This window comes from Apteryx mantelli, chromosome 1 (genome assembly GCF_036417845.1).
Source record: "Apteryx mantelli isolate bAptMan1 chromosome 1, bAptMan1.hap1, whole genome shotgun sequence".
NCBI classification, from domain to species: domain Eukaryota; kingdom Metazoa; phylum Chordata; class Aves; order Apterygiformes; family Apterygidae; genus Apteryx; species Apteryx mantelli.
Genome location: NC_089978.1, coordinates 121,626,869 through 121,654,402, shown reverse-complemented (window position 1 = coordinate 121,654,402; position 27,534 = coordinate 121,626,869). Strand labels below are relative to the sequence as shown.

General features: G+C 38.4%; 1 protein-coding gene across 2 annotated transcripts; it reads left to right on the top strand.

The window, feature by feature from the left end:
* The first annotated feature begins 1,800 nt into the window (after window positions 1–1,800).
* On the top strand, window positions 1,801–19,700 carry NSUN3 (NOP2/Sun RNA methyltransferase 3). Of its 2 annotated transcripts, none has more exons than XM_067300403.1 (6): window positions 1,801–1,908; window positions 4,050–4,159; window positions 5,687–5,886; window positions 7,664–7,818; window positions 8,331–8,452; window positions 19,051–19,700. In XM_067300403.1, exons 1-6 carry the CDS (start codon window positions 1,801–1,803, stop codon window positions 19,313–19,315), a joined length of 960 nt encoding a protein of 319 aa, XP_067156504.1. In that variant the 3' UTR covers window positions 19,316–19,700. The 2 variants fall into 2 exon arrangements, with proteins under 2 accessions (XP_067156504.1, XP_067156497.1); XM_067300396.1 differs by having other exon boundaries at window positions 5,687–6,030.
* The last annotated feature ends 7,834 nt before the right edge of the window (window positions 19,701–27,534 follow it).

Below are 27,534 nucleotides of genomic sequence, written 5' to 3'. Positions count from 1 at the left end.
GTGAAGTAATATTGGATTTTGCAGAAATGTGATACAACTTGTGGTTTGTTGTTTTGCAGGGTGACCAGGCATGCACATGGTCACTTACTGTGGCAAGTATAATTTCTTAGATGACAGAAATCACATAGGTTTGGATGTTTTTTCTAAAGAGGAGCAGTAGCCTGCCATTCAAAAAGTGCTGAAGTTAATTCCCACCAAAGTCAATCCATCTCTTGAACAATAGCACGCAATAGAGATACTGCTTGTCGTGCGTTTTTGCTGTTTAGTGTTGTCTGTCTGTCTGTTTGTGATGGTGGTGTTGCTATTAAACAACCATAAGTCCCTTCTTGCTTCCTGAGATGTGTTGCAAAACTTACTGTTTTTTGCCACAGTAAGCAACACTGACAGCACCACCTACAACTGGAATATTGGTCTATAATTAGGGTAAGGTGATTCCTTCAGCATACTGTTATGTTTGCTTTAATGGTCAAGTAATATAAATTCAATTATTGTATGTATTTTGTTGTATATATTATTGGTCTTGGCAGAGTTACAACCTCAGAGAACTTAGCCCTGTAGTTTTACAACAGTACTGTTCCCTATCTGATAGTAAAATTCATTTATCAAAAACCCTTTCTGGTCTCCTTTCACATTTGACATAAAGGAGGTACACATTGCTTACTGGTTCTGGATCCTGCTTGAAGCATTTTAAATAAGCTTTCAAGTTTGATGATAATTTGCATAAATGTTCTTAGTATTCATTAGTCATTGCCTGAAACTCAAATATTTATCTACCTGATAGCACTCTTGCCTTTACACCACTTTCCATTTTGGATTTTAGAGGCTGAGTTTGCAGAAGCTGCTTGAGTAGCCATTCATAGAAACTAGCGTTAAAAGAACTTGAGGTTTCCAAATGGGTTGCTCTTCCTGAAGGAATCAGCAAAAGCTTATAGACAAGCAAGCTTTTGAGAGAAAGCGGCTATGCAGTGACTTAATTTTGGTAGGCCACAAAATTTGCAGCAAGAGATGGCCAACAGAGTGCCTTCTCATAGAAGGAGTCTGCAGGTCTCAGCAGTTCTGTTCCGCCTCTCGCATTTCTTTTTTGTCAAAGAGTCACTGTGAAGTGCTTGGAAGAGGAACTGCCCGAGCATTTTGGCAGCCTCATGCTAATCCAGGAACAGCTGATGAACTAGGGATTGGTGGCCCTGCTGGATGCTGTTCCCACAGAACAGCCTTGGGTTAGCTGAAAACCTCTGCAAAAGGTTTGTGTGAGTAATTAAATTTCTGGTGATTTATCTGCAGTAGCAGCAGGCTAAACTAGCGGTGATGTCTGGTGTGGTATAGAGCAGGTTGCTGAAAAGTAAATTACAAAGTCTGCATCAATGTAGGCCAGCCAGGACTATGGAGTGGTAAAAAATAGATACAGTTTGGATGGCGGCAGCAGACTGAGGAGGCTCTGGGCTGAAGATTGGTTTTATAAATTGATTAATATCGGGCTCAGTTGTTTCCTAATCCTGGTTTACCTCTTGGAAAGAGGGAGGACACTGGAGGACAACATAGCCTTCCGCTGTAAAATAATAATGATGATGATGATAATAATAATAATAAAAAAAATTATCCTGGGAGTCCCGAAGGCAGAAAGCATTTTACGAAGAGAATAACTCAATCGCGCCCGCCGGCAGACGACGGGCGGGCGGGCGGTGCCGGCCGAGCGGCGCTGGGCAGCCCGCGCCGCCCCCGTCCGGGCAGCGCTCCCCGCCGGGGGGCGCCCCGCGCCGCCGCCGCCGCCGCAGCCTCCCGGCTCCGCCTCCGGCCCCGGCCATGCGGCTGCCGCGCGCCGCCGGGCTCCTGCTGCCGCCGCCGCCCTCCCCCGCCGGGGCCGGGGCTGCGCTGGGGCCGCGGCGCGGGGCCGCCCGGGCGCCGCAGCAGGTGAGGCGCCGAGAGGAGCGGGGCAGCTGCCGGAGCGGTAGTGTCGTCCCCGGCGCCTCCCCGCGACGGGCGGCGGGGCGCCTCGGGGCGTGGGGGGCGCGGGGCCGAGCGCCGCGGGCACACTGGGGGCCCAGAAAGCGTGGTTTAAGGGCAGCTAACCGGCGTGTTATACGGGGGGGAAAAAATCAGCAACCCGGACTGATGGAGCTTCGCAGCTCGAGACTGCAGCATTCATCGCTGGGGTGTCGAGGGGTGACTTGGAGCGGGGGCTTGGCGAGGGCAGGGCAGTGCGGTGCCCGCGGCGCTGTGCCATCATGGCGGCGGCTCCCGGCCCCCTCCGCGCCCGCGCTCTCGCGGCCGTTGGCCGAGGCTGGCGGCGGGGCGCGTGTGCCGGCGAACGGCGGTTACTGCAGGTGCTCGGCGTCCAAAACGCGCGGAGCAGCAACGGTGCTTGACTGCAGGGTTTGATTAAGCGCTCTTTAATGCGGTGTCTTTATGTCAGCTTTTAATTTGATAACGGCCCCCAGCTGTTAGGTTTGTAGTCCTGACTTTAGACGCTGGGTGTTCCCCTTGCCTGTTTACAAACATCCACTGCTCAGCTTTTTTTTTTTTTAAGATCTTTATAATGAAAATATTTACTGAATTGTTTTATTTAATTGAATTCTCGTTTCCGAATTCTGTCAACGTTGAAGCTGATTCACGTTTTTCTTAAGTCCCATTCCATCTGAATTAGCCACTCTTGAATTCAAGCCCTCTGGAGACTCACTCATGTGTTTGTATCTGCAGAAAAAGTTCCAGTAAGATCTCATGACCTGAACCACATAAATCCCAAACTCCTGCGTATGCTTTTATTATCCCTTTTGTAATTAAGCATGTATATCTTTAATTTTGGTGCTTTGTATCGAAAATTTCTACCCAGTTTTGTCCTTGATGCTGTCTGTGTCTACCTTTAAATGTGATACAATGGAGGTTCCCTTTGTGTTACACTGCAGGCATTCCGGTATAGGATTTGCTTAACATTAAAGTTAAAAACTCTGGCCCACAAGTTCACTTTGTACTGTGATATTAATTTTGTGAGAGCAAAATCTTTGCTAGTTTTTTAAACATGAGTAGGGTTGGGCATCTGCTTTAGTTTAGTAGAACTCTTCCAGATACTGCAAAAGCAAGCCTGACAGCTAATCCCTGATTTTTCACATCATCGGTGATGCTAAGGGATCAATCACTCTAGCTTGCTTACAGCGTTGGTTGTACCTGCCTGGTCATTTCAGCTAATTTTTTCAGTGGCATCTGTACGATGCTATTCACCTTTCCCACTTAAGAAATTAGAAAACAACAGAAGTAACTCCAAGATTAGCAGTTCATTGAAGTCAAAAGGCCATTCACATTTCATTAAGTTTTTCTGTTTAGAGGTGAACTACAGATGACGTATAAGGAGGAAAACAGGAAGAATGATAGTGCTAGGTTGGCGGGCAAAGGTTGCATACCTTTAGAGAGCAAAACCCAGCAAATTTTAGATTTCTCCCTTAAAGTTTTCCATTTGAATAGCATGAGTTTGTTTAGAGACCAAAAGTTCCCCCCCCCGCCCCCCTAAAATGAGACTTAAGATGTTCTTAGGTTAAAGAAAGAACAAACCAGAAAGTGTAACTGAATTAATTGTTTTTCCTTTCTCCTGGAATAAACTAGTTACTGCAGTGCTTTGTGGCTCTACTCCAGCTCACTTGCACAATGATTCAAATTAATTTCTTTCTTTTAGTTAAGCACATTGAGAGATATGTCTTGGCAGAGGTGATTATATTTCTAGGAAACAACCTCTGTAATCAGGCTTAGCTTATTTTGTTCCTGATATATCAGAGCCCCAGGAACCACTGTGTTAGCTTAGTTGGTATGTAAAAGGAGTATTGTCAGCAAGTTTTGAATTACCTCTTCATGGGTAGGGAAGAAGAGACTATACTAGCCTAACTTGTTTTTTCTATAAATTTTTTTCTCTAAAATTTCTGTTACCAGTTTTGATTGCATGTGCTATATGACCGTGATATCTGAGCATCTTAGTGTCACTGATACTGAGTTGATTTAAGTTGATAAACTGTGTTTTTTAATAATTGTGTTTCTTACTGCTTTTTTTTTTCTTCCTTTCTCTGAAGCTGGAGAATAAAACAAAAGGGAAGCTTCAAAGGCAGATTTGTCAAGTTGTTTTGGATCATTTTGAGAAGCAGTACACAAAGGAACTGGGAGATACATGGACCAGAGTCAGGTCTGTTTTATTTTGGGTGTGTGGGAGAGTGTTCTGTTTGTTTGAAGTGCTTCATAAAATTCCTGCAAGAAATCATAGAATATAACAACTGGTTCAACTATTTTCAATTTAGAGTAGCAGTATGAAATAGTAGAAGACTAACATACTTGGAATTTTTTGTTTTTGCCTTGACATGCTTCTTTTTGTGGTGGTTAATGTTGTGTTACTTGTATGCGTATGCAGTGTAAAGAGAAAGAGACTGCCATCTTACCTGTTTCAGTTAGCTATTTCATAAAACCACGGTCAAAAAAGCATCCCTGTATACTTAACAGCAGCTGTTAGCATTTGTTCTACAGCTTTATAGTATGTTAAGAGACTGAGACAAAGATATTAGGAGTGAAGTACCTCCCCTGGTTTCTTTCATTAGAAGAAATTGAATTTTAATGGCTCTTTACTTGTACAGAAAGTGACATCATTTAATTTGGGCCTTGATCGCACAGCAGCTAAAAAACTGGCTATGGCGTTGAGAGAGGACATCTTTCTCTCCCTGCTGGCTGGTGGTTATTACTCATAGGAAAGCCAGCGGAAGAGCCCTTCAGAAAAAATTCACTGCTCTGGTTCAAAAGGAAAAACATCTTATATGATCAGAGCATTAGTTACCATGTGATTACTCTGAGTGCCCTGATGGTTTAGCATGTTTGGATTAAAAAGTAGTTTAAAATAAGTGTCTCTGTTGTAAAAATGTAGATACATAGAAGCATAACATTGGCTTAACTGAATAAACTTAAAAGCTATTTTGGATTGCATCAATGCAGTTTTCTCTTTTAGGATAGTGAATACTGCTGAGAAGTATCATATGATACTCCTCAGGCTAAATGTGAAAAAATATAGAGGGGAATTAAAATGGGGAATGGGAATATTCACAAAACAAGGTCTGTAAAAAGCGAACAGAAATTTAAACAGGCTTGTTTCTACCATATAAACACTGCTTTTTGATTGTCTTCCAGGAATATCTGTTGTCTTGAGTTTTCCTGACCCAATATTTGCAGAACGTAAATGGAAATGTAGAAAAGAACACCTGTAAAAAATGTGTTTTAGAAATGCACATATGCAGAGTTGGCTGGAATGACCCTTACAAAGCCAATGTGATTTTTGTTTTTGTTGTGATTTTTGACAACTGATATGACAGTTGTTCTTGGCCCCTAGGGAAATCCTTTGTAGTTACAGCATTAAACTTCATAATGTGTAGGTTCTACAGTCATTTGTTAAAGAATTAGGAAAAACAAATAACATTCTGTTTTAGGAGATAATGTTTTGAAAGACAGTAATTATAGAAAATAGTGGCTTGATTTCCTATTAAAATTCTTTTCCTGGATGCTTTTCTTAATCATATCTAATCAAAATGATATGATTCCTTTTTGATTTCAGCAAAATCATGCCATGATGAAATTGTTACTCCTATGTAAAGAAAGGCTTACCACCACATTATAGAAACGTAATTTCATTTGTCAAGCTATTAAACAGCTTTTCCTTTTTTTTTCAACCCAGGGATGTACTCACACACCCCTTGTGCTGGCAGCATGCTGTCCTTCTTAACAAGTTCAGTTGGTCCTCAGAGCTGGAGAACACTTTGTGTTTGAAGGGATATCGTCCTCTCTTTCAAGAAACTTTGCCTTATCTGCCAGGATCATTAAAGTGTTACATCAGTAGAACTCCGAGGAGATTCCCAGCACAGAAACACCAGATTGGTAAACTGAAAGAATATTACCTGTTGAATGCTGCTTCACTCTTGCCAGTGCTGGCATTGGAGGTGAAAGATGGGGAAGATGTTTTGGATGTATGTGCTGCTCCAGGGGGTAAATCAGTAGCTATGCTACAGTGTGCCTATCCAGGTAACACATCGAGTTGTTATTAGCTGTTAGTACCCAGTCTCTGACTTTATTGTCTGGGTTATTTTAGTTGCGTTTGCATTCTGTACAAGATTTAGATTAAAAAAAAAAAAAATCAACCTAGGTAGTCTAAGTCTAGTAAATCTGAGTAGTCTCGTGTTGTTTGGTAAGGTTTTTTGTGATGTCTGTTTACTTAAAAGTGGATGAAAAATGCTGTAGTTCTTCGAATACAGATTATTGCAGACTGACAGACAAAAGGAGAGTAGCTCTACATTTTTGTTTCTCCGCTGATTCATTTATTGTTACTTCTCAAGATACTACTTAAAATCATTTGTAGACTTCTTGACACAGGGAGGTAAGTATTCTGCAATTTTAAAATCCTTTTTTTTTTTCTCTCTCTTTGCTGCCTGTCTGGCCAGTGCTATGCAAATAGTGTAAGTAAACTTAAGTGTACAGATGTAAAATGGGACATAAAAGATTAAATATGTAAGATCTAGGCAGAGGGAGAAAGCTTATGATGAGGAATTGGTCTATATTAACATTTATTAAGTTTTGTGTCTCAATCCTCATAGACATTGCACAAGGTCACTTAAGAGGGTCACAACACATGAGAAGGCAGCAGAAAGCTGCTACTCGGTCCTTCCAGGCCAAGGAGTTCAAATAATATGAGACTGCTCTTTCCAAGTTTATATGCTAGCTTGGGTAGTAACTGTCTTGAAATGTTGGCAGCACTGTATCTTCTTAAGGGTGAGAAAATTACTATAAACACCTGTATCTGGTGATTATGGCTGGCTCTCTCCCTCTTCTAGAGGAGTGAGGTGCTGTTTACAAGGTAAATGAAATGTGGGTGGCCCTTTTAAAAGGTATGAAAAAAGCACTTACATCCCATGGCTGCTTCTGAATTGTTGCTCATGAAAGTGAGTAAGATATAAGGAAGTTGATTCTGACTATACCTCAGCGGTATGATTCTGACATACCCTATTGTTTTTGGCAAAAATAGTGTATAGGACAAACCACAGTGTCCAGAGACATCAAAATAGAAATTTTATTAAAGAAAGGAGTTGTCCTTTTTATAAAGTAAGAGGAAAATGTGATGCGATATATCCTGGCCTTGGTGCAAGCAACAGCAGTGTTTCTTCTGAACAGGTAACTACTCTGGCTACATTGTTAAACGTAAATGCAACCAATATTCTTTTGTTAAAACACTTCTGGCTTAAATTTCAAACAAATAAGGAGTTGCATTGATGGGCTTAGGACACACAAAACTGAGGTTTTATTTAATAAAAAAGTCAACTAATTAATTAAGGGCATGTCCTTTCTTTAGATGATAGTGGAAGGAGCCCAGAAAATTTTTTACTTGGCACTTCTCTTTGGATGTGGGTTAGGTTTAAAGTTTGTTTTACTTTGGAAGTCTACTGCCACAGTAAGTATTAGTGGGTTGCTCAGTAGGAACGTGTTGAGATTTACTAGGGTTTGTAAATATCCAGCAGTGTTATAATATGTGCAATAACATAAGCACATAGTGCGTGAACTCTGTGGAAGTCCTGGAAAAATAGTAAAACTTCTGAAATTGTTTTAATTCCTTATATTTGTAAAAATCACAGAGAATGTTTACTTTAGTTTTTAATTTCTTAAGGTCAGTTTCACTGTAATGAGTATGATGGTTTGAGATCAAGATGGTTGAAACAGACACTAGAATCCTTCATCCCAGATCCTTTGATCAACTCAATAACTGTTTCTAAACTAGACGGCAGACAGATTGGAGATCTCAATCCCGAATTATATGACAAGGTAACATTATTACATATTAGCAAATGGTATTTCCATATTTTACTTCTTTCTTTTCCTACGCTGTTCTCTTCTTTTTCAAGACCCAGTAGAAATATTTGGCTTATTGGGGGAAACAAGGTCACAAACAGGCTCTGCAGAGCCTCAGGAATCACTATATGAAGCTTATTGTGCATTTGTTCATGTGTTAGATGGTGTGATGCTAATGAATTCTGAAGACCTTATCGCTGTGTTCTTTGCATGATATGTAATTAGGAAGGGGGAGGGAACAAGTGTGAGAGTTTTTCAGGTGGAGGAACCTTGTGGAGTAGTAATTTCTTCCATTTTTTTTTCCCTTGCTAACTCTACAAAAACATTTCAAAATAATAAATAGATAACTTTTGCCTGTAAAATGGAGAATAAAAAGGGCATTCTAAATGTCTGCAAAAATGAATTGAGTAGATTTTGGCATACAGTGTTCAGAAAGTCAATACTTTTGTTGTTAATCATCTTGTTTGCTCATATTGGTCGTATAGATACTGGTGGATGCTCCATGTTCAAATGACAGAAGTTGGCTATTCTCTTCTGATATTCAGCAAACTATGCTTAGGCTAATACAAAGGAAAGAGTTATCTTCTCTACAATTACAGCTGCTAAGGTGAGATGTGCAAAGAAAAGTTATTAAAGGAGCTTCTTCTAGTTAATGAAAATTATATGGGGGCAAGGTTTGTCATGTTTAATATCCAAATCTAAGTTTCACAAAATGAATAAGTGAAGAATATCTTGTTGCAATTGCTGTTTAGATAGAAGTTAATCTAGGGTAATTTGAATACGGAAATTTTGTGGGGGGTAATGTAAGTAGTGAGGTCTAGATCCTCTACTAACATACTGCTCTGCAGTCCTGTTAACTCAATTGTTAACATACAGGTCCATTTATAGATGTTTCAAAACAGCCTGGTATCTTATCAAAATACTTTCTGTGGACACAGCTAAAATGGTTCCAGAAATATTCCCCAGGTGAAGCAAAAACATGCACAGAATTTTTACTGCCTTTTTTTTTAACCATCTGAAAAAGTAGCTAAGCTGGGCATTTTTTCTCAGGCGTGTTTCTTTTTTGTTCTTCAGCAGAATTATCAAATATGGTTCTTTATTACAGTCTATTTGATCACAGAGCTGTCAGTCAGCACTGGTTACCAGCTGATCATTAGATAGTGCTGCTTCAGAATTTGTTTCCTGGTCCGTTTATATGAAGCATTTGAGTCTACTGTTGCATGTTCTTAACTGCTTGAATTTAATACCCATTTTAGTGTTTATAGCAAGAAACACTACTGGTTGTAACTGATAGGGTATTGCCGTCTTCCAGGCTGGATGACTATTAAAAAAGGTTAAAAAAAAAAGGGGGGGGGGACTTGGAGGGCTTTTTTGTTTGCTTTTTGGGAAAATCCACCCAATAATCCAAATCAAAGTTGTAATGTATTATACTTTTAAATGATGCCAGCCATAGGCTAGCACTTGCGAAACATTTGAAACACTTTCTTTTCTACAACATGAAAAACTGTAGTATGATTTCTCCTTAATGCCTTCTATACTTGAGTATTTTTTGTAAAGTAACAGTCATGCTTGAAGTTACTGTCTTGTGAGTCTTGCCTTCAGTCTCATGAAAGTTCATGTTTTCTGCTGGTTCGTAACTTTCAGCTTGAAAATGAGTAAAAAGTTGCCTACAACTGATTTCTTAAAAAATTATTTTACAAAATGAACCAATAATAGTAATAATACACTATTATACACAAAAGTTAAAATGTTTTAGGAGTTAGATTAAAGTAGAATTATGTTTCCTTCCAAAAACAGTTTGTGGAGCTATTATAATGCTGTATAGGTATTGATAAAATAATAAACTTTTAAGTGCTGCACAATGATTTACCTTGGAAGTACCCATCTGTCAAAGCAAATTGAGGGAAAAAATTATGTATTATTTCAACAACAAAAAAAAACTTTTATGGGAAGTTCCCATTGCAGCAGTTCAAGATAGTTTTGTAAGACTTGAGTCAAAAAAGGCCTAGCAGAAGCCTATGATTTATAACAGAAATATGAGTGTCTTATTGCAGTAATGCATCATGTCACCCGTTTCCTTTGAAGAAATCAATCACATTTAAAACACTGCCCTCTTTCAGTTTTCTCTTTTCAATATTTGTCATATAAAATCCAATTTGTGAACCTCTAACAAAAGAAAGCATATATCATGCAGTGAAATTTTGAAAATTTACATAAATCACTCCAGATTTTAATCCTGAAGTGGAGAACTGTTGACAGCAGGACCCTTGTTTTAAAAAAGGAAACATTCCTGCCACCTCAAATCGTATTTAATTGAACTGGTCCTAAATCTAGAAGAATTTTTTGCTTCTGTTGAAATTATGCTCTACTATACCAACGGCAGTAAGACAAAATGTTTTTGATATGTAACTTGAAGTAAAAGGATGATGATTTCCATTTTGTCACTCACTGTAGCTCTAAGTAGTTACGTAGATTCAACAGTCTATGTGCATGAGGCTTTTTTTTTTTTTTTTTAAGATTTTGGAGCATATGAAATGAATGGTTAGATTCAAGCTGTAAAGATTATAAGGTGTATACAGTAAAATCACAGAATCACAGAATGGTTGAGGTTGGAAGGGACCTCTGGAGATCATCTAGTCCAACCCCCCTGCTCAAGCAGGGTCACCTAGAGCACATTGTACAGGATCACATCCAGGCAGATATTTGACATATACTTAGTAAATGGTATAGCTGTGTGCTGGATGTTTATTGTACTTTTTATCTTATCCCATTAGAATGAATTCACAATACTAATGAAGTCTCAGATCCTGAATGTAATTGAAAAATGGAAATGATGAAATCATTTTTATGGCCAGTGTAGATAATTATAAATCAAAAAATAGGTTTGAAGCCTGGCTCTGATACTTTGATAATATTTGGTAAGGTTGAACCAATGCATTAATCCAGCTATGCTACATCTTATTTGAGTCATCTCATGCACAGTTAGCCCTGATTTATCTGTTCAGATTACCTTGTGCTTAATGCTCATAGACATTTCTCTTCTCAGTTCCCTTATCTATAAAAGAAAAATAAGTATAAATCTGTATCCCAGAAATTTTGTTAAAAGTAATGTAATAAATATTGTGCGATTTGAAGATGAAGCTTAAAGTACATGGGCCAAGTATTACTTTAGCTGTAGTACTTAAGTATAAGGAGCATATTCAAAGAGGGAATACACTCACAAGAGGGGTGAAATGGAAAAGGGAGTTTTATTTTCATTTCTATCAAGTGACATTCAGCCCAAAATTTGGCTTTTCCTCTTTCTTTTTAGTTATGGAAATGTTTCACTTGTAATTCGCTTGTCTTCTTGCATCTTTGAAGCAAATCAGCTTTGGGGGGGAAGCTGGGGAAATCAGGGAGGAAGACAGGGAAGAAAAAGTGTTTTTGCAATACAGTGTAATTTATTAAGTACATAGAGGCTTCAAAGAAAGTGGATTTGATAGAAATGCTGAAACCGTTTCAACTATCTTCCTACTCCAGTCTGAATAAAATTTAAAATGTAAATAAGTGGCATAAACACTGAACAGCAAATTATAAGTAGTGAGGGCACCACTGATTTGAAGGAAATTGAGATTATAATGATTGTTAATGCCATAACCAAAGCATCCCTGCTGAGTGCTATAATATAGGAACACACTGCAAATCTTGTTATTATTTGGAGTGTTCATGCAGAAAACAAATTGCAAAGTAAGTGAGGAATGGTCATTTCCTGTGACTGAATGCCAGCACAAAATGCAGTGATACCAATAAGTGAATCTACCAATGGTATCAGTTCTCAGATAAAAATTAAACTTAGGGTTAAGGCTGAGTGCATGATAACTTAATGGTAAAACTCTTATGGATATTGTGATTATTCCTAGACCAGTTATTGCAGCTGAAAAAAAATGAGTTAGGGTTCAGCTAAAAAAACAACAACAAACAATATGATTTAGAAAATGCAATGAAGGTATTCACACTACTGTTAACTCCTTTATACACAACATCTCACAGTAATTAAACAGTTCTAGTTGGTGTGCAATAGAGTTCTGGTCCAGAGGAGCTCAAACTAACTTAAAGATACGCCATGTCTGACTTCCTCCCCCCCTCCCTCCCTCCCTCCCCCTTTTTCTTCTTGGGAGTTTACTGCAAGGCAGATTGTTAGTTTTGAATAGGTAGAGACGTGCACACACACACACAAAGTTAGCAGAGTTTCAGGGGGTTCTAGGTGCATAAGAAATTTGAAGGGTCCTAAATATTCTGTGCTTTGAATTACTGGTGGCAAAACAAGCCTGCACCGTGTTTTTATTTTCTTAGTTGATTTGTTTAGAGTTGTATGTGTTCTCATTTTTCAGAACTCAGAGTGAAGCATTATATTTGGGTTGAGAAAATAGGGAAACACTTTATTCTTCCTAGTTAATGCAAAGTTTGAATCCCTGCATTACTTATAAATATATAAGGAACAATGTCTGGCTGTCCATTACATATGTATCTTCTGTTATATCCCCTGTGCAACTGGAGTCCAATGGCAAGGTATAATGGATAAGAACTTTGTTTTGCTTTGAATGTTGGTCATAATATGGTATTTGAAATTGCTGATTTGTTCTTTGTAAGAAAAGGTTACCAGAAGTATTTTATTTCTTGTTGAAATGTTTGGGGGAGAGTGGGGGGAGGGTTGTGCACATGTTTTACTTGGAAGAAAATAAAGCCTCAACTGAAATATTCTGAACTTAATTTTCTGGAATAATGGGAACTTACACCATTAGTTAATGTCAAGTGCAAGTAAGCAGGTGCTGTGCAAGCACCTTCATAAAGCTTCTGATCCTTGTTTGTTTTGGTGCTTCAGTCCTGGACTTCACTGGAGCAGAGATTGCTGATCATGCAGCCACTTTGTACTGTGGCTTACAGATCAGCACGTGTGGGAAGTAAAATGAGATTGATGTTTTCCCTTGAGTCGTCAGGTAGTATTGGCAACCCTGGTTAATCTAACATGCCACTGGACTCGCATTATATTCTCAAGTCCAGACCTCTGAAAATATTTCTTTCTTGGAATAAATGTTAAAAACTTTTTGTGAAAACTTAAGGCACAACTATAACAAAGCTTAAGTCACAAGTTACTCTGTTTTCCATGGTATGTGAAGATTAGTGACATGGTCTCATAGAATAATTCACTTTTTTCTTTCTCTAAAAGAACATCTTTTTCATGCAATGTGTAGTAAATGCTGTGAATTACTGAAAAAAACTGATGTTCCTTCCTCACATATTCAGTGTCACCTCATCACCTCTATATTTTCATTGAAATGTAAAGTTTTTGACATAGAGTTAGAAAAGTAATTACAAAGCTATTTCTACTTTTTATTCAGTGTGCTGTTAATTGTTTTTCTGTTTTAAGACAGGCAAAAATTGTTTTCTATAAGTAGGCAGAATACCACTGTATCATTAGTAACATTAATGCATCACCTAGTAATACAGTAGAAGTTAGGGTTTTGTTTCCTGCATTAAAATTCTCCCTTCTTTAATTATGCTGAGCATTTACACAGCTAAACATACGGAATCTTAACTTAGATACATTGTTGTGGTGTATGCACTGAGTAGTACAGGCGTACCTCATTTTATTGTGCTGCGCTTTATTGCACTTTGCAGATACTGTGTTTTTTACAAATTGAAGGTTTGTGGCAACCCTTCATCGAGCAAGTCTATTGGCGCCATTTTTCCAACAGCATGTGCTCACTTTGTGTCTCTGTGTCACATTTTGGTAATTCTCACAATATTTCAAGCTTTTTCATTATTATTATATCTGTTATGGTGACCTGTGATCAGTGACCTTTGATGTTACTATTGTAATTGTTTTGGGGCACCACGACCCGCACCCATATAAGACAGCAAACTTAATCAATCAATGTTGTGTGTGTTCTGACTGCTCCACCGACCGGCCGTTCCCCCATCTCTCTCCCTCTCCTCGGGCCTCCTTATTCCCTGAGACACAACAATATTGAAATCAGGGCAGTTAATAACCCTGCAATGACCTCTAGGTGTTCAAGTGAAAGGAAGAGTCGCATGTCTCTCACTTGAAATCAAAAGCTAGGAATGATGAAGCTTAGTGAGGAAGGCACGTCAAAAGCCGAGACAGGCCGAAAGCTCGGCCTCTTGCGCCAAACTGTTAGCCAAGTTGTGAATGCAAAGGAAAAGTCCTTGAAGGAAATTAGAAGTGCTACTCCATCAGCAAAAAGATTACAACTCGCTAAAGACTCAGATGATGGTTAGCATTTTTTAGCAATAAAGTATTTTTTAATTAAGTTATGTACATTGTTTTTTTAGACATAAAAGTGTGCTATTGCGCACTTAGACTACAGGATACTGTAAACATAACTTTTATATGCACTGGGAAAGCAAAAAAATTGTGTGACTTGCTTTATTGCAATACTCGCTTTATTGCAGTGTTCTGGAACTGAACCCACAATATCTCCAAGGTATGCCTGTACTTAAATCTAATGCTGCAAGAAAACACATTCACTTCCTGTTGCTGTCGTTGTTACTATGTTGTTCTGAACTGCACTGTCTCTCCACAGCAGCAAAGCTTGATTAAAGAGAGGAGTAGAGAAAGTATAATGACTGGGGCATGGAGAGAATACTTGAACTCATGTCAGTGTCTCCTGTGCGCTTCTGCCACTGCCCATCACCAAAGTATGAAAAAGGGTTATTTTGACACAGATGGGATCTCCTTATTGTTTTGACGTTGGCTTTGGGAGAAACAAAGCAAAACCTTTAAGATATGGGCCGTGTGACTGTGATGTGTCTGGACTCTTCTAAGAGGAAGAAGGAAATGCATGATGCCTTTAGTCAATAAGAAGAATAGGATTCAAGATAAAAGGAAACACATTTTGAGGTGCTTTACTTCTTGAATGGCTTATAAAAGGGTTGATAATTTTATTCTGATCAGACATTAACTAGGATATTGAAAAGAAATACATCCCAGTTGCCAGAAGATGGCACTGTTGAAGTGTTGCATTGTTTTAAACTTGCCCTAAAACCTGTGTAATTTTTTACTTTAATATGGAAAATGGTTAAATGAGCAATGTAATTAATGGTGACCCTTCGAGTGGCATGCAGAACATGCACCCAAGCATAGGAGGAGTGGGCTGGACATGCAGGTGCTTGCTATAATATGAAATAGTGTACCATAATGTTTTTATATCCAGTTATTATATGCTGTTTTTAAAAGGATGTTTGAGACACCAAGACTTTAAAAATGATCAAAATGACAACCTATCATGTTGTTTAATTTTCTTGCAGTGTGAAAAATCCCTTTTTGGGATTCTAGATAACTACATTTTAGTTGCATGTGGAAGTGTTTCAGTTTAAGTTGTCATGTGGCTCTAGAGTGGTCTTCTTTCCTAAGGTGCTAAATAATCATATTGCTCTATTTTACCTAGTTTATTTTTAGCGTCTCACTCCTCCATTGTTAAATTTAAAGTAAATCCTGAGAAACAAACTAAATAAAACTGTTTTAAAATAATATATTGCTTAAAAAAATCTTATCTAGTATTCTTGCAATGTGTGGAGTTAGAATAGATAACCTTAATACATCTTTTGTACCTCTGGCTTCCATAGTACAATAAGGTGTGCTGTTGACTTTGTTTCCAAAGACACATCCTGAAAAAATATATGAATAAAATGGAGTGTTTATTTAGAATGACGAGAGGAGCAATCTGTGTATGTTCAGTTGTTTTAGAGTAGCTCCTGAATGGGATGACCACCACCCTCTTAGTTGGTTGACAGCTTTACTCTTATGCTTATATGCTGGAAGGATTTAAGTGTGGATTCAGTGACCGTAAAGTGGTAATGTGAGTAGTTTAAAGCAAACGGGGGAAGCATGAGAAGCATCAGGCAAGTTTCTACGGAATGATGTGCAGGTGAATCTCAATCTAACCTGCAGTGTTCCTGCTATTGCAATTCCAGGCCACTGATGATTTTAAAATACCATTAAACATATTAGACTCTTTGATATTACAGTGGGTCTCCTGAATTGTGATGCACTGGTATTTTCTAAAGTTGCATTCAGTAGCCAAGAGAAGAGTTGACTTTTTAATTTAGCATGTATGTCTTCCTGTACCAAATATGCCACAGTGCTTGCAGTTTTATAATATAATTACATCTTTTGCATAATGTTTTATATTGTCCCCTGGAAGAGCTAACCTTGGAGATCCTATTTGCAGGCTTTTCATATTAAATAGGTCTTGTAAATGAGCTGTGTTGGATTTTACAGTGCGATGGCATCAAATATTAGCCAAAATTCTTAAGAGACACTTTACTGCTCAATCTTCTGGATTAGAAAGCGGTGCTACAAATTAAACCTGAACAAACTAATTTCAGAAAGATAGATTAAAAATGCTGGAATGAAAACAAAGGAAACAGGTAGTCAAAAGAGGCATTTAAAAAACTGCTTTCATTTGTCATAGATCAGAATATTACCTAACTTACTGAAGCTCTTGCCAGTACTTTGTCAGAAATACATACTGTTAGCTACCTGCTCCGCTTTACAATAGTTTTCTTTGGTACATCTGGGCATATTTTGATTGGTCTCACAGGCCAGATAGAAGCAGCGTAAACACTGCCCTTTTAAATGGACAGCTGTGGCAGGAGCAGAACAAATGCAAACGAAGACAACAGGTGGAGAGACATCAGAGACAATTTAAGGACCAATGTTTGTGCTTTTGTACACTGCTAAGGAGTATACATGTATTTGTGGGGTAGGAAGAACACACTAAAAATCTACTCAGAGTTCAGTAATTCAAATGCATGTGGATATTTGCAGAATTTTAGAAAATTAAATATGGAAGGGTCATCAGGAGGACATCTGCTCTGTCTTACTGTCTCAAGGTGACATGATGTATGTCATCCGTTACCAACATTTTTATAAAACATTCTTAAATTTTTTTATAGATTCTCAGAAAGAACTCAGAGGCCTGAGATAAGCTTGCAGTTTTGGGATAGCTTTAGCTAATTTTGGAAGTATGCTAGAATGATGTTCATTAAGTCCAGTTAAGCTGAAAATATTCAGACCACCTAAGTACTTCGTAACCTGTTCTTTACCTATAATAGGCTGAACTTGAGCTGCTTTCTAACTTATGCTAAATGTGCTAGCCATCTGCTCATTCTCCATCTTTTTACTGAAGACTGATTCAATAAAGGCATTAAACACTGATTTTTTTTTATTTTTTTTTAGCATCTGTTGAGAGAGCTGTTCGCTTTCGCTGTCTAAAGTTAGGCTAGTATAAAATGCAATAAATTAAATACATAATTTATTGCTTGTTGATTAACCTAACCAGGAGTCATAGAAGAAATGAGAAGGGCACGTTTACATTGCCAGGAAAAGAAATTGGGTGTAATACACAGGAATTTTCACCTGGGAAGCTGAACACAATTGTATAATCTCTGTCTGAAACAGTCATTTGTCCTGGTGTTTTCTTACTATTTTGGACAGAACTTTTTCAGAGCTGCTTTGATCCCGCTTGTGATAAGGCTTTTTATTATTATTTTTTAATCAGTTCTTTTCCTGAAAAGGCCCAATCCTGTTAAAAGGACTAGTCTTTTCCTCTCGTATTTTCATTCTTTTCTCAACTGTTTTCATTCAGATATCACACTTAACATCTCTTCAGCTTGTCTCTTGAGGAATTACTGTTTTGGTGTCATTGTTTTTTTCATCTGGGGAATGAATCAGATTCACTGCATTTGGAAGCTGCTCACTTCATCTGATTTGAGATTTGTTTGTTTTTTTTTCTTTCTTGGTTTGTCTTTTTAGTTTTCCCATGTAGTTTTTTTGGTCAATGCAGTAGCGTCAGTAATATCCACCAGTCTAGAATTGTTCTGTGTATTTCCATACAGCATGACTGTGTATCTCCAAGAGTCCATGCTTCCAGAATTTGACGTGCCCTTATGCACAGGCAGAATTCCCTGTGACACACTTGCAGTCCCCTGAGCACTAACCTTGGTGTCTCTGTAGAATGCACAAGTAGAGTAACAGCATTCACCTGCTGAGATACTCTTGTAGTCTTTAAACAAGAGAGGTTTGGTTTTAATTTTGTGTTTTAATATGGTATTTGCTTCAGCCCCATGGTATCTGTTTTCCAGAAGCAATGAGGTGATCTGTTTATTTACTGGCATATAAATCAATCTTTGAACAATTATGTCCTTGAAGCCTCCAGAGTGTATGATTAAAAGGAATTATTTTAAGAGAGCACTTTAATAGCAAACGAACTTTTAGTGCAGCTTCCTCTTTCAGTTATGTGGTGTTACCAGATTTGAGGAATGCTCTTCTGTGATAGAAGATTTGAGGGTTTTTTTCTTCCTTACTCTTTTAATTTGCAATAGCTGAATATGGATTGCAGATCTCATTTCCTTACTCTCATAGGCTACATTTTATCCCTGTGAACAAGACCTTGGGGATCTGCTTTAATGGAAAGTAAACAGTCTATTTAAAATTAGATTCAGCAGGGAAGCTGAAAAGAGCCTCTGACATCAATTGTTATGAAAATTTCATGAAATTTAAAATCTTAAACCACTATTTTGCCTTTGTTTAGTCAAAATTTATCAACAGGTTAATAGGTGAAGGGCAGATAAACCATCAGACAATATGGTCTGCTAAATCATATTTCCTTAGGAAATCAGATAGAAAAGTGGTGACTCAATCAAACCCACAGCCCTGTTACCTGCCAAGTTGCAGAAATTGCAGAGATGTTTATAAAATTACAGTACCGTAATTAGTCCAGGTTATTAGTGCAAATGTATGTTTGGATATTTGTTCATGCAAGCTATCTAACTATTTAACTAGCACTTTTGATGTGGTATAATCTGGTTTGTATACACAGTTGCAGCATTTTTACAGTTTTGTTGCCTATATGAATGCTTGAAGTATATTCTGCAGCTCTGAATGGATGCTGCTTCCTACTTCTCATTGTTGTGTGAAAATACCTTCAGTTAACTGGGAATACATAAATAAATGAGAAAGCAAAAATGTGTTGCCGGTAGTTTCCTGAGTTGCCAATTATATTCTCTGTTAAGAGTGTTTTATGAAGTTATTTATTTTTCTTCTGTATGTTTATTTATAAATCTAGATTTATAAGTCTTATTTGTCCCCCCTCCACAGAATATCTCACTTCTTATGGTGAATATTTTTTTCATTATTTGCAGGTCTGCTGTTAAAGCGTTGCGTCCAGGTGGATCACTGGTCTATTCTACATGTACTCTCTCGAAGGCAGAAAACAGCGATGTAATAAATCTCATTCTAAACTCATGCAGTAATATTCTGCCTGTAGATATAAGTGATATGAGCAAAGCTGTTTCCCAGGAATTCACTCTTCTCAGTGGTACACGGCAGCATGAACTTCTGGTTCTCCCAGAGAAGGAGAAAGCATGGGGTCCAATGTACGTAGCTAAATTAAAGAAAATAATATAGTCCATATGATGCCTTTTAGTTTATTATAAGGGATATGTGATTAATTCATATTTTTTCTAATATACTGTGTGTATATAAACTGTAGTAGATATCCAAGTCAACTGAACTTAGAACTTTGCAGTTTAGTATCAGCTGTTCTCAAATGAAAAGGAAGTTAGAAACTTGACTTAGTTTAGCTTAAAATCCAGAATGTCTTATAATGAAGATTTGTGGGCTTCTGTGAAGTCCTTTTGAAATCAGGGAAACTTTGTGTTATTTTCACCGTGATGCTCTGAAATGGACTTTTATCTTAGAATAGTGGCTTGTGTTGTGGTTTTTGCAAAGTTTTTTAAAATTGCTATTTTGGTTTTGGTACAGTATACCTTTAAATAAATGGTTTGAATGGTGCCTGCTTCTAGGGTCATGGAAATCCTGCAGTTATTCTCAAACATGTCTAGAAATCTGTTTTTCTGTAAGAGCTGATTTGTATGCAGAGTCTGTCATCTAAGCACTGACTATTCCAAGCAGTGGCAAAACAGGTTTCGTATTTGCTGAGTTGTTTACTGGTAAGAACTGCCTTTGTTTACAGTCGTAAAGGTCAGCGGCTATATTGACACCAGCTTTTTCTTTTATTATATTTTTTTATTTTATCAAAATTTAAATTGAAAGAGTAAATTATATTGAGAGGCCCTTAAAACAGTGTATTTGGATTTGTTTAGCTTTGATATTCAGTTTGTGGCATAATGCAGTATATCCAGCAGGCGATAAAGCACGTGCTTGAAACAGAACCAGAATGATTAATAACTCCAGTAATGGCACAGTGTTCAGAGAATTCTGTTACATAATTATAGTCATAATGAGCAAAACAGACAGTATGGAGAAGTGGTTTATCCACTGAGTTATGATATGTTGTGTGAGTTTGTGGTGTCCCATCTGTGGTGTGCAAGGAGAGCAAGTCCCACTGAGAACGGGTACTAATGTTGTTCTCATGCTTCTTCAATTCTGCTACACGATGCTATGGATAAATATGGCTATATAGACATGCATGCCCATGTTCATGCATATACACATGCAAACTGTATTTTCATATGTATTGCCTGTAGATTAGGTGTAACTTACGATTGAGCAGTGCTTGGATTATGCTTATGAGTATTACGTATTAGGTTGTATGTCAGTCTCAAAGCAGAACGGAGCCCTTTCATCCCTCCCTTAGCACAGAGAGCAGAGGAGTCCTTTCCCTGTTTAAACCTTACAGTAATTGTTTTTAAGGAATCATGTTTTGAAAGGGCAGAGGGATTTCCGATAGATGAGTTGTATGTGTTGAAATGTGTGTGTGACTATTTATGTTTTTCATATCCATTTTGTATGTACATCTGTATGTGTAATCATAAGGTTTTTGCAATCACAAACATCATTTGTTAATGCAGCTTTGATTTTTCTGAATATAAAAGGACATAAATGGTAAATATTGGAAAAATTACCAGGTAATTATTGATTATGCACCTTGTCAACAAAAGCAGGATTTCTGTCTGTGAGGTTTTCTGTCAGAAGCTCCATCTAAGCACATCAGAAATGCAGTAGTTCTTCATTAGTTTCTCAAATAATTCTGTTGTTGTAAGCTCAAAAATTGCTTGTTACAATTGTGACTAAAATGCCTTTTTCCCTCTGAAGAATTCAATTGACTTTTTGCTGCCTTTATTCTTCGCTCAACTTGTTATGCTGATGAGCCTCAACTCTGTGTTCACCTCAGTTCTCTGTCAATATATTCATAGCAGTGAAGCATTTTAACATTTGTCCCCGCTGCAAGCATTATGGTTGCTGGGAGCTTCCTGTCCATGGCGTCAAGAGCAGTGAGATGGCTGGTTCAAAAGGACGGCACCTGACCTAAAACCTTAGTTACTGTTGCCTAAAAACAGATGCTGATCTTGTGCAGTAGCTTTGCTTCTTTAGGCTTCCGTGGCTAAGATGAGTTGGGCAGTTTGCCTTCAGAGTAGACATAGCTCATCCTCTGGAGACATTTCTCAGCTTCTCCTGCCAAATCCTGACCTGTATGTTCAGAAAATGAAGCATTTATACAATTGTGCATTAAGCGAGACATTGCCTGTCCAACAAAAAGGTTAAAACATTTTGGGTTACGTACCAAAATATTTTATATATATGTATGTTTGTGTGTGTGTGTGTGTGTGTGTGTGTGTGTGTATGTATATATAGTGACAGCCATTTAAAAATCAAAAAATTTGTTGGAACAAATATAACTTAAAATAATGTTCTGAAATTGCTCATTTTAGTTTGTTTTTTGCATTTTGCTTTTTCAAGAGGAAAACGTAACTGATTGATGGAGCATTTACTGACTTTCCAGTCTGTTACCATACAAGTTGTCTTGCATATGCCTTCTCAGCAGCAGGCAGTCTCATAGGCCTTTACTTCTGAAATTCTGAGACTTAGTCCATGTTTTGACCTTCATGTAATACAGATCATCAAACATCAAAATGAGAGAGGTATGATTCAGAGGGCCTTCAAAGAAATACAGTAGCTAAAGTGTTATTTGCCCTACTAAATTAAATAACTCCAGAATCTCAGGAAGCCCAGGAAGACTTCCTACATTAATGGAAAAGGTCACTTTATCTAAATGTGTGTTGGAGGCCAGAATAAGAAGCAGTATCAACAATTTCTGTACACTCACCAAAAATACATACCTACACACACACACACACACACACTTTTTTTTCCTGGTGTTATATTGTCTGACAGAGTTGGCTTTAAGAACAAATGTAAACCTGCAGTTTCCCCTTAGGGTTAATAAAAGAAAGATGGGGCATCATTGCTGTACTGTCACAGTGTGTTTCACTCCACAGGGGGAGGGAGTTGGGCTGCTAAGGAAAAGAGAAACACTTTCTTTCTCCTTTCGAGGCTCAGGAGAATCCTGCCTGATCCGTTATTGCTCTCCATCAGGTAGTGAGATTCTTCCAAGAATTTTTCCTATACATGGGCCTCTGTTTTGAGAGGGCTGCAGAGATCAATAAACCTGTGTCTCACCCCTGCACTGTTCGCTGCAGGAAATAAATGCGTAAGGTACCAAGCTGCTTTGGTGTATGAGCTTCCATGGTCATCCTCTCTCCTAGTCTGTGATGAAAAATGTTTGAGGTGCCCGTGTGCTATTGAATTGTCAGCAGTGTCTATGAAAACTTAAGAGGATATAAAGTGTATGCAACTTGAGGCACAGAAGTTACTAACGTATGCAGATGATACTGTGTTTCTATGAAAAGACCTAACAGCATCTGTTCCAGAAACATTAAATGTAATATCCAAATTTGGAGTCATCTCAGGCTACTGGATGAAATAACAATACCCTTGTCAAAATGCTTTCCATCAGTTTTATTTGCCCTGTGGAAATTGAAATGGAAAGCCAAGAATGTGAATTACTGAGGAATGTAATTAAAATATGTGGTTAAACCAAATGGTTGAGGAGAATATGGACTAGGTAATCACAAACAGAACAAAGGGATCCTTGAAAACTGAACTTTGATGAATCTCAGTGTATTGGCAAATCCCTGTGAACTGTGAATTGCATTAGACTTAAAATATGCAGCAAGGCCTCCTGATTTATTTAAAAGCTGCACTGAGTTCTGCATAACCCTTTGCTGATCTCCTCTAGTTTCTTTTAACTAGTTTAAAAATGTACCACAAAGGAAAAAAAAAAGGCTAACTAATGAGTGTTATTTATTTTGTTTTGTAGCAGATGAATACTAGTCCAGGGAGCTGTGGAGAGTTTTCTATTCTGTTCTAATTGGTTCTGGCTGATAACAGGGATTTGGTAAGCATATGTAGAGGGAGAGGGGGTGAGAAGAGAAAAGCAGAAAGGAGGGGAGGTATGCCTGTGGAGGCAAGGGGGAAGGCTTGCACCTGTGAGAAAGCAGCTTCCAAGCAAAGTGTACTACTTGAAAAGCATTCTTTCAGGATGCTTTTTTTCAGGACACTTTTCAAGTGTCCTTTTAGGTACCTCTTAGATACTTTTAATGTCTTACTTTAAATGTCCTTCTGCTCACCTTCAGGATAATGCTGCAATATATTCCCTTTTTACACCTTTTTCTCAGGGAATTGTAAAGACATTTCCTTCCTATATCCTGCCTTCTCTTTCAAGAGCAAAGTCAGCCTCTCTATCTTAGAGGAATTTGCAGCCCCAGGGAAAAGGCAGATGAGCAAGCTGAGGGCAAGAAAATGAGCATTTTTGTTGTGTCATGGAGTAGCCATGAAATCTGCATAATCTTTGAGAAAAGCAAATAAGAGAGTGTTTTTGCAACCACTCATGATCAGATTATGCGTAGCACATAGCAATATCACTATACCTCAAGATAGTAGAGATAACTGGAACTCAACTACGATTGTGCTTTTCTGCCATTTTCTTTTCAAACATACAAAAAGTAATTTTCCTGTTAGTTTCTTTGTTGTTTTTTTTTTATATGTCACAATAAGACACACAAGCCTTATATAAAGGCAACTTCAATATTTGCCAAATTTTATCCTTTATCTAATGACATCTGACATGGTTCTATTATGGCTTGTCAAAAGCATTCTCCACTGTGGAATAGAGTGGAAAAATAGATTACACACACAAATGACTGTGGACTGTTACACTCAACTAGGGGACTAACGAGCTCTTGGCTTTCTTATTATGATGTGCAGTAAGAGAGGGAAGTATACTGAAAGAGGGGTACAGTAAAAAGATTAAGACTACAGCAATGGAAGAAGAATGTGAAATACTAAATGAGAGATACCACTGCTTTTACCAGTTTTGATTCGGATGGAGCAGTAGCAACGTTGAACCCCCTGTAGGAAAAGGTCTGTGAGTGGGTGGTGGGGAGAGGAGAATTCCTTGGAGGAGTATGGATAATAAAATATTTGGAACCCCCATTACATGTGTTGGGAATGGGGAGGTTCTGCTTAGTTAATTTTGCTGTCTTAGTAGAAAAATGTCTTTTGAGGACTTTGATTATGAAAACTGGGGTTTTGCTTTGAATTTACAAAGTATTTAAATCAGCTATGACCACTAAATAGAGCGTGGCTGCCTGATTTCTAGCAAATGGCTGTGTTTTGGTGTGGTGTTTTACCAGAAATACTGCATTGGTGAGAGAAAGTTTTGAGAATCAGATCTGGGTTCAGTAGTCTGCTCTGTCACTGAATATGGCCTACTGGGATGCTTACTTAACTTTATGAAATATTGGCTAAAAATGAGACTTTATTTTCTTCCAGAAGAAACTTAAACAGCACATATCAGCCATCTCTTACTTCCAGAAAAATAAGTAAAAGTGAAAATCATTTAAGTTTTCAGTTATCAGTTTGTCAAAGTTGGGGCAAAAAGCACGGGGCATACACAGTCACTACTCTCATCTGTTAGATGGTGCTGATGTGTCTGCCTCCAGCACATGATTTTTGACTGAAGGTGGCTTTTTCTCTAAGGCAGACTATAGCAATTGTGAAACATTTGTCAGAAAATGCTTTCATTGGCTAATCTTTCTAGCTGCCTCATAAGCTTTCAAAGGTTCTAATGGGCTTGGCAGGTTTTTTCCTTAGCAGTGTGCATAGTTTCCTATAGAAGCAGGTGCCATAGAGCTCTCATGACCCCATTTGATAAATGTTTCTTTGGTAGTAACCAAAATAAAATTCTTTCTTTAAAAAAGTCACAACTACTCTGGAGAGGAATGGATTGAACATAACCTAGGCTTCACACAGTTTCCCCTTTATAAGTCTCTGTGTATTTCACTGAAGAATTTCCACTCCCTACAGCTCTGTTTAAGGTGGACACTTGCATAAATGTTTCCTCACTGTTGCAATGGGCTTATGTTCCTGTAACTGTGTGTTGGTTCTATAGATGTGGCAGTATTGTGATCACTGACCAGTGTGCTGTGATGGTGCAAGTCCTTCATAGTCATGGAGGAAAAGAAACAGATCTGTTACCCTAAAACTGTAAGTAATCAATTCCATAAGAGGTTTTCAGAAGTTATTTAGAGCTAAGTATTTTGTCAAAGAAGATAAAGCACTAGAAGGCAGCACAACTACCCAAATTTGAATGAGAATAGCACTTCAGCTAAGGTTAGTGATACACTTGCATTGTTTTTTCCAAAATGATGCTTCCCTGACTTAGAAAGATGGCTTTCATCTTTAAAGACCGTAACAGTTTGGCCTGACCTTACTTCTGACAAGTCTAATCAAATAAAGCCATGAAAATAAGCAAGAAGAGGCCCATTTGCATGCAGCATTAGAGTAACTCTCACAGGGATCCAAGAGAGATTTAGATTAGCTGTTGCTGTTTCTTTGTCACTCTCATATTATTCTGTTGTAATACTTATATACCAGCACCTGTGTCAATGATGGGCACTGACACAACTCCTTCTGATCCTCCCTTTGTCTCAAATAACTTACTTTGCTACTTCAGAAAATCTCTGGAGATGTCTGCCTTGCTTCCATAAGAATCTGAGAATGAATGGCTTTCAGATGGCGTACTTCAGTATGGTACAAACAGACTAACAAGGCAAAATTCCATCTCTGAATAGATGTTCTTGTGGTCTTTTAACTGGCTTAGAAGTCTCATGAGTTTGCTATGTATAAAAATGTAGTTTACATTTCAAATGCACTTTTTTCCCTTTATTTAATGTGCTCGGTTCTGTTAAGCATCCTCCCCAAAAGAGAAAGTAAATTGGTGCTCTCTGCCCTAAGTAAAACAGAGGGTAGCACAAGTGTGTTAAGGCAGAGGCATGGACAAGGAGAGCAACACGAAGGTAACAATAAAATTGTAATTTAATCTTTTTATGATTTGATTTTTATGATTATAGCCTTACTGTCAGGCATGTGTGTAGAGAGAGCTGAGAGTTAAATGGAGTTTACTGGTTTGGACATTTCATTAGATTGTGCCCAGAAATAAGCACAGCCCCAAATTCCTCATCCTCTCTGATGACATTAGGACTGCCTGTACTGAGGGTTTGGTGTTAAGAGTACCTGATGAACATATGGTTGAAAAGCATCTCCCACATCACCAGTTCTAGTTCCCCACTTTGATAAGTCTCAAATCATATCCCTGCCATAAACTGATAAAGCTTTATCTTAAATGTTTCGGGTTTTTTGCCTTCGCTAGAATACAGATCTGGAATCACATTACTCAAGATGTAGAAAACTAAATGGCAGCCTAAATGTATTCACAGCCAGTTAATGCCTAGTTGTTCTTGAGCCAACATTGGGCTTAAGCGTTAAATATGATCTTTGTCCTTCTCAAATGAGGCTCCAACATTTCCTTCTAGTACAGACCAAAGAGTAGCATCCCACCTGGGATATCTTCTAGGAGAGATTTAGATGAGATAAGTGCACATCCCTGCCTGCTTCCTGTGTTCACTACCACACCAACAAGAAATCAGCAGCTACTACTGCCTTCATTTGGGGATGGTAGGCCAGAAAAGACATGGAAATATGTGTGATAAAGTTCTTAAAAGTATTTCTCTGGTTGTCCCAACGTGAAATAAGATGATAAGGGAAATTTTTGAGTAATATCTTAGGCTATTTGGGGGGGGGGGGGTTGCTAAGTTGGTTTATTTTCAGGAGAGAACTAAGCAGTTTGTGCAACTGAAAAGATAAAGTGCCAAATGGGCAATGTGAGGACATAGCATCCAAAAATTTTGTAAGTAGGTTGTGCTTCCTTTTAAATTTACAATTTGTGCTACCTCTGTGTTATTGCAATAAGAAAATATTGACATTAGAGAGCGCAGCTAACAGAGGCAGCGAACAGACGCAGCAGTTTGCGCAGCAGTTTGCGCAGCAGGGCGCACGAAGGTACCTTCGTTTCTGTTCCCTGTGGTGTACGCTTCCTCAAGTATGGTCATGACACACTGCAGAGCACATTCCCCAGCGGCTGTTGGAGTTGCTGTGTCAGAGGCTGCGACCCAGACAGACCCTCTGACAGTAGATGCAGCTCTACAGGTCTCAGGCTGCAGGGAGTGCTTGGGGCCTCTCCGGGAGGCCTGGGCTGGCAGTCAGCTCTCTTGCAGGAGGTGTGCTGCTGTTGATGAGTTGTGTCATCAGGTAAGAGAGTTACGGGAGGAGGTCAGTAGGCTGCGCAGCATCCGAGAAGCAGAGCAAGAGATAGACAGGGTATTCTCGGAGACTGTGCAGCTTCGGGAGTCCCAACCCCCTGCAGCAGTGGAGTTGCTAGAGGGCTCTGTGCTGTGTGAAACGGTACATCATAACATCGTAGA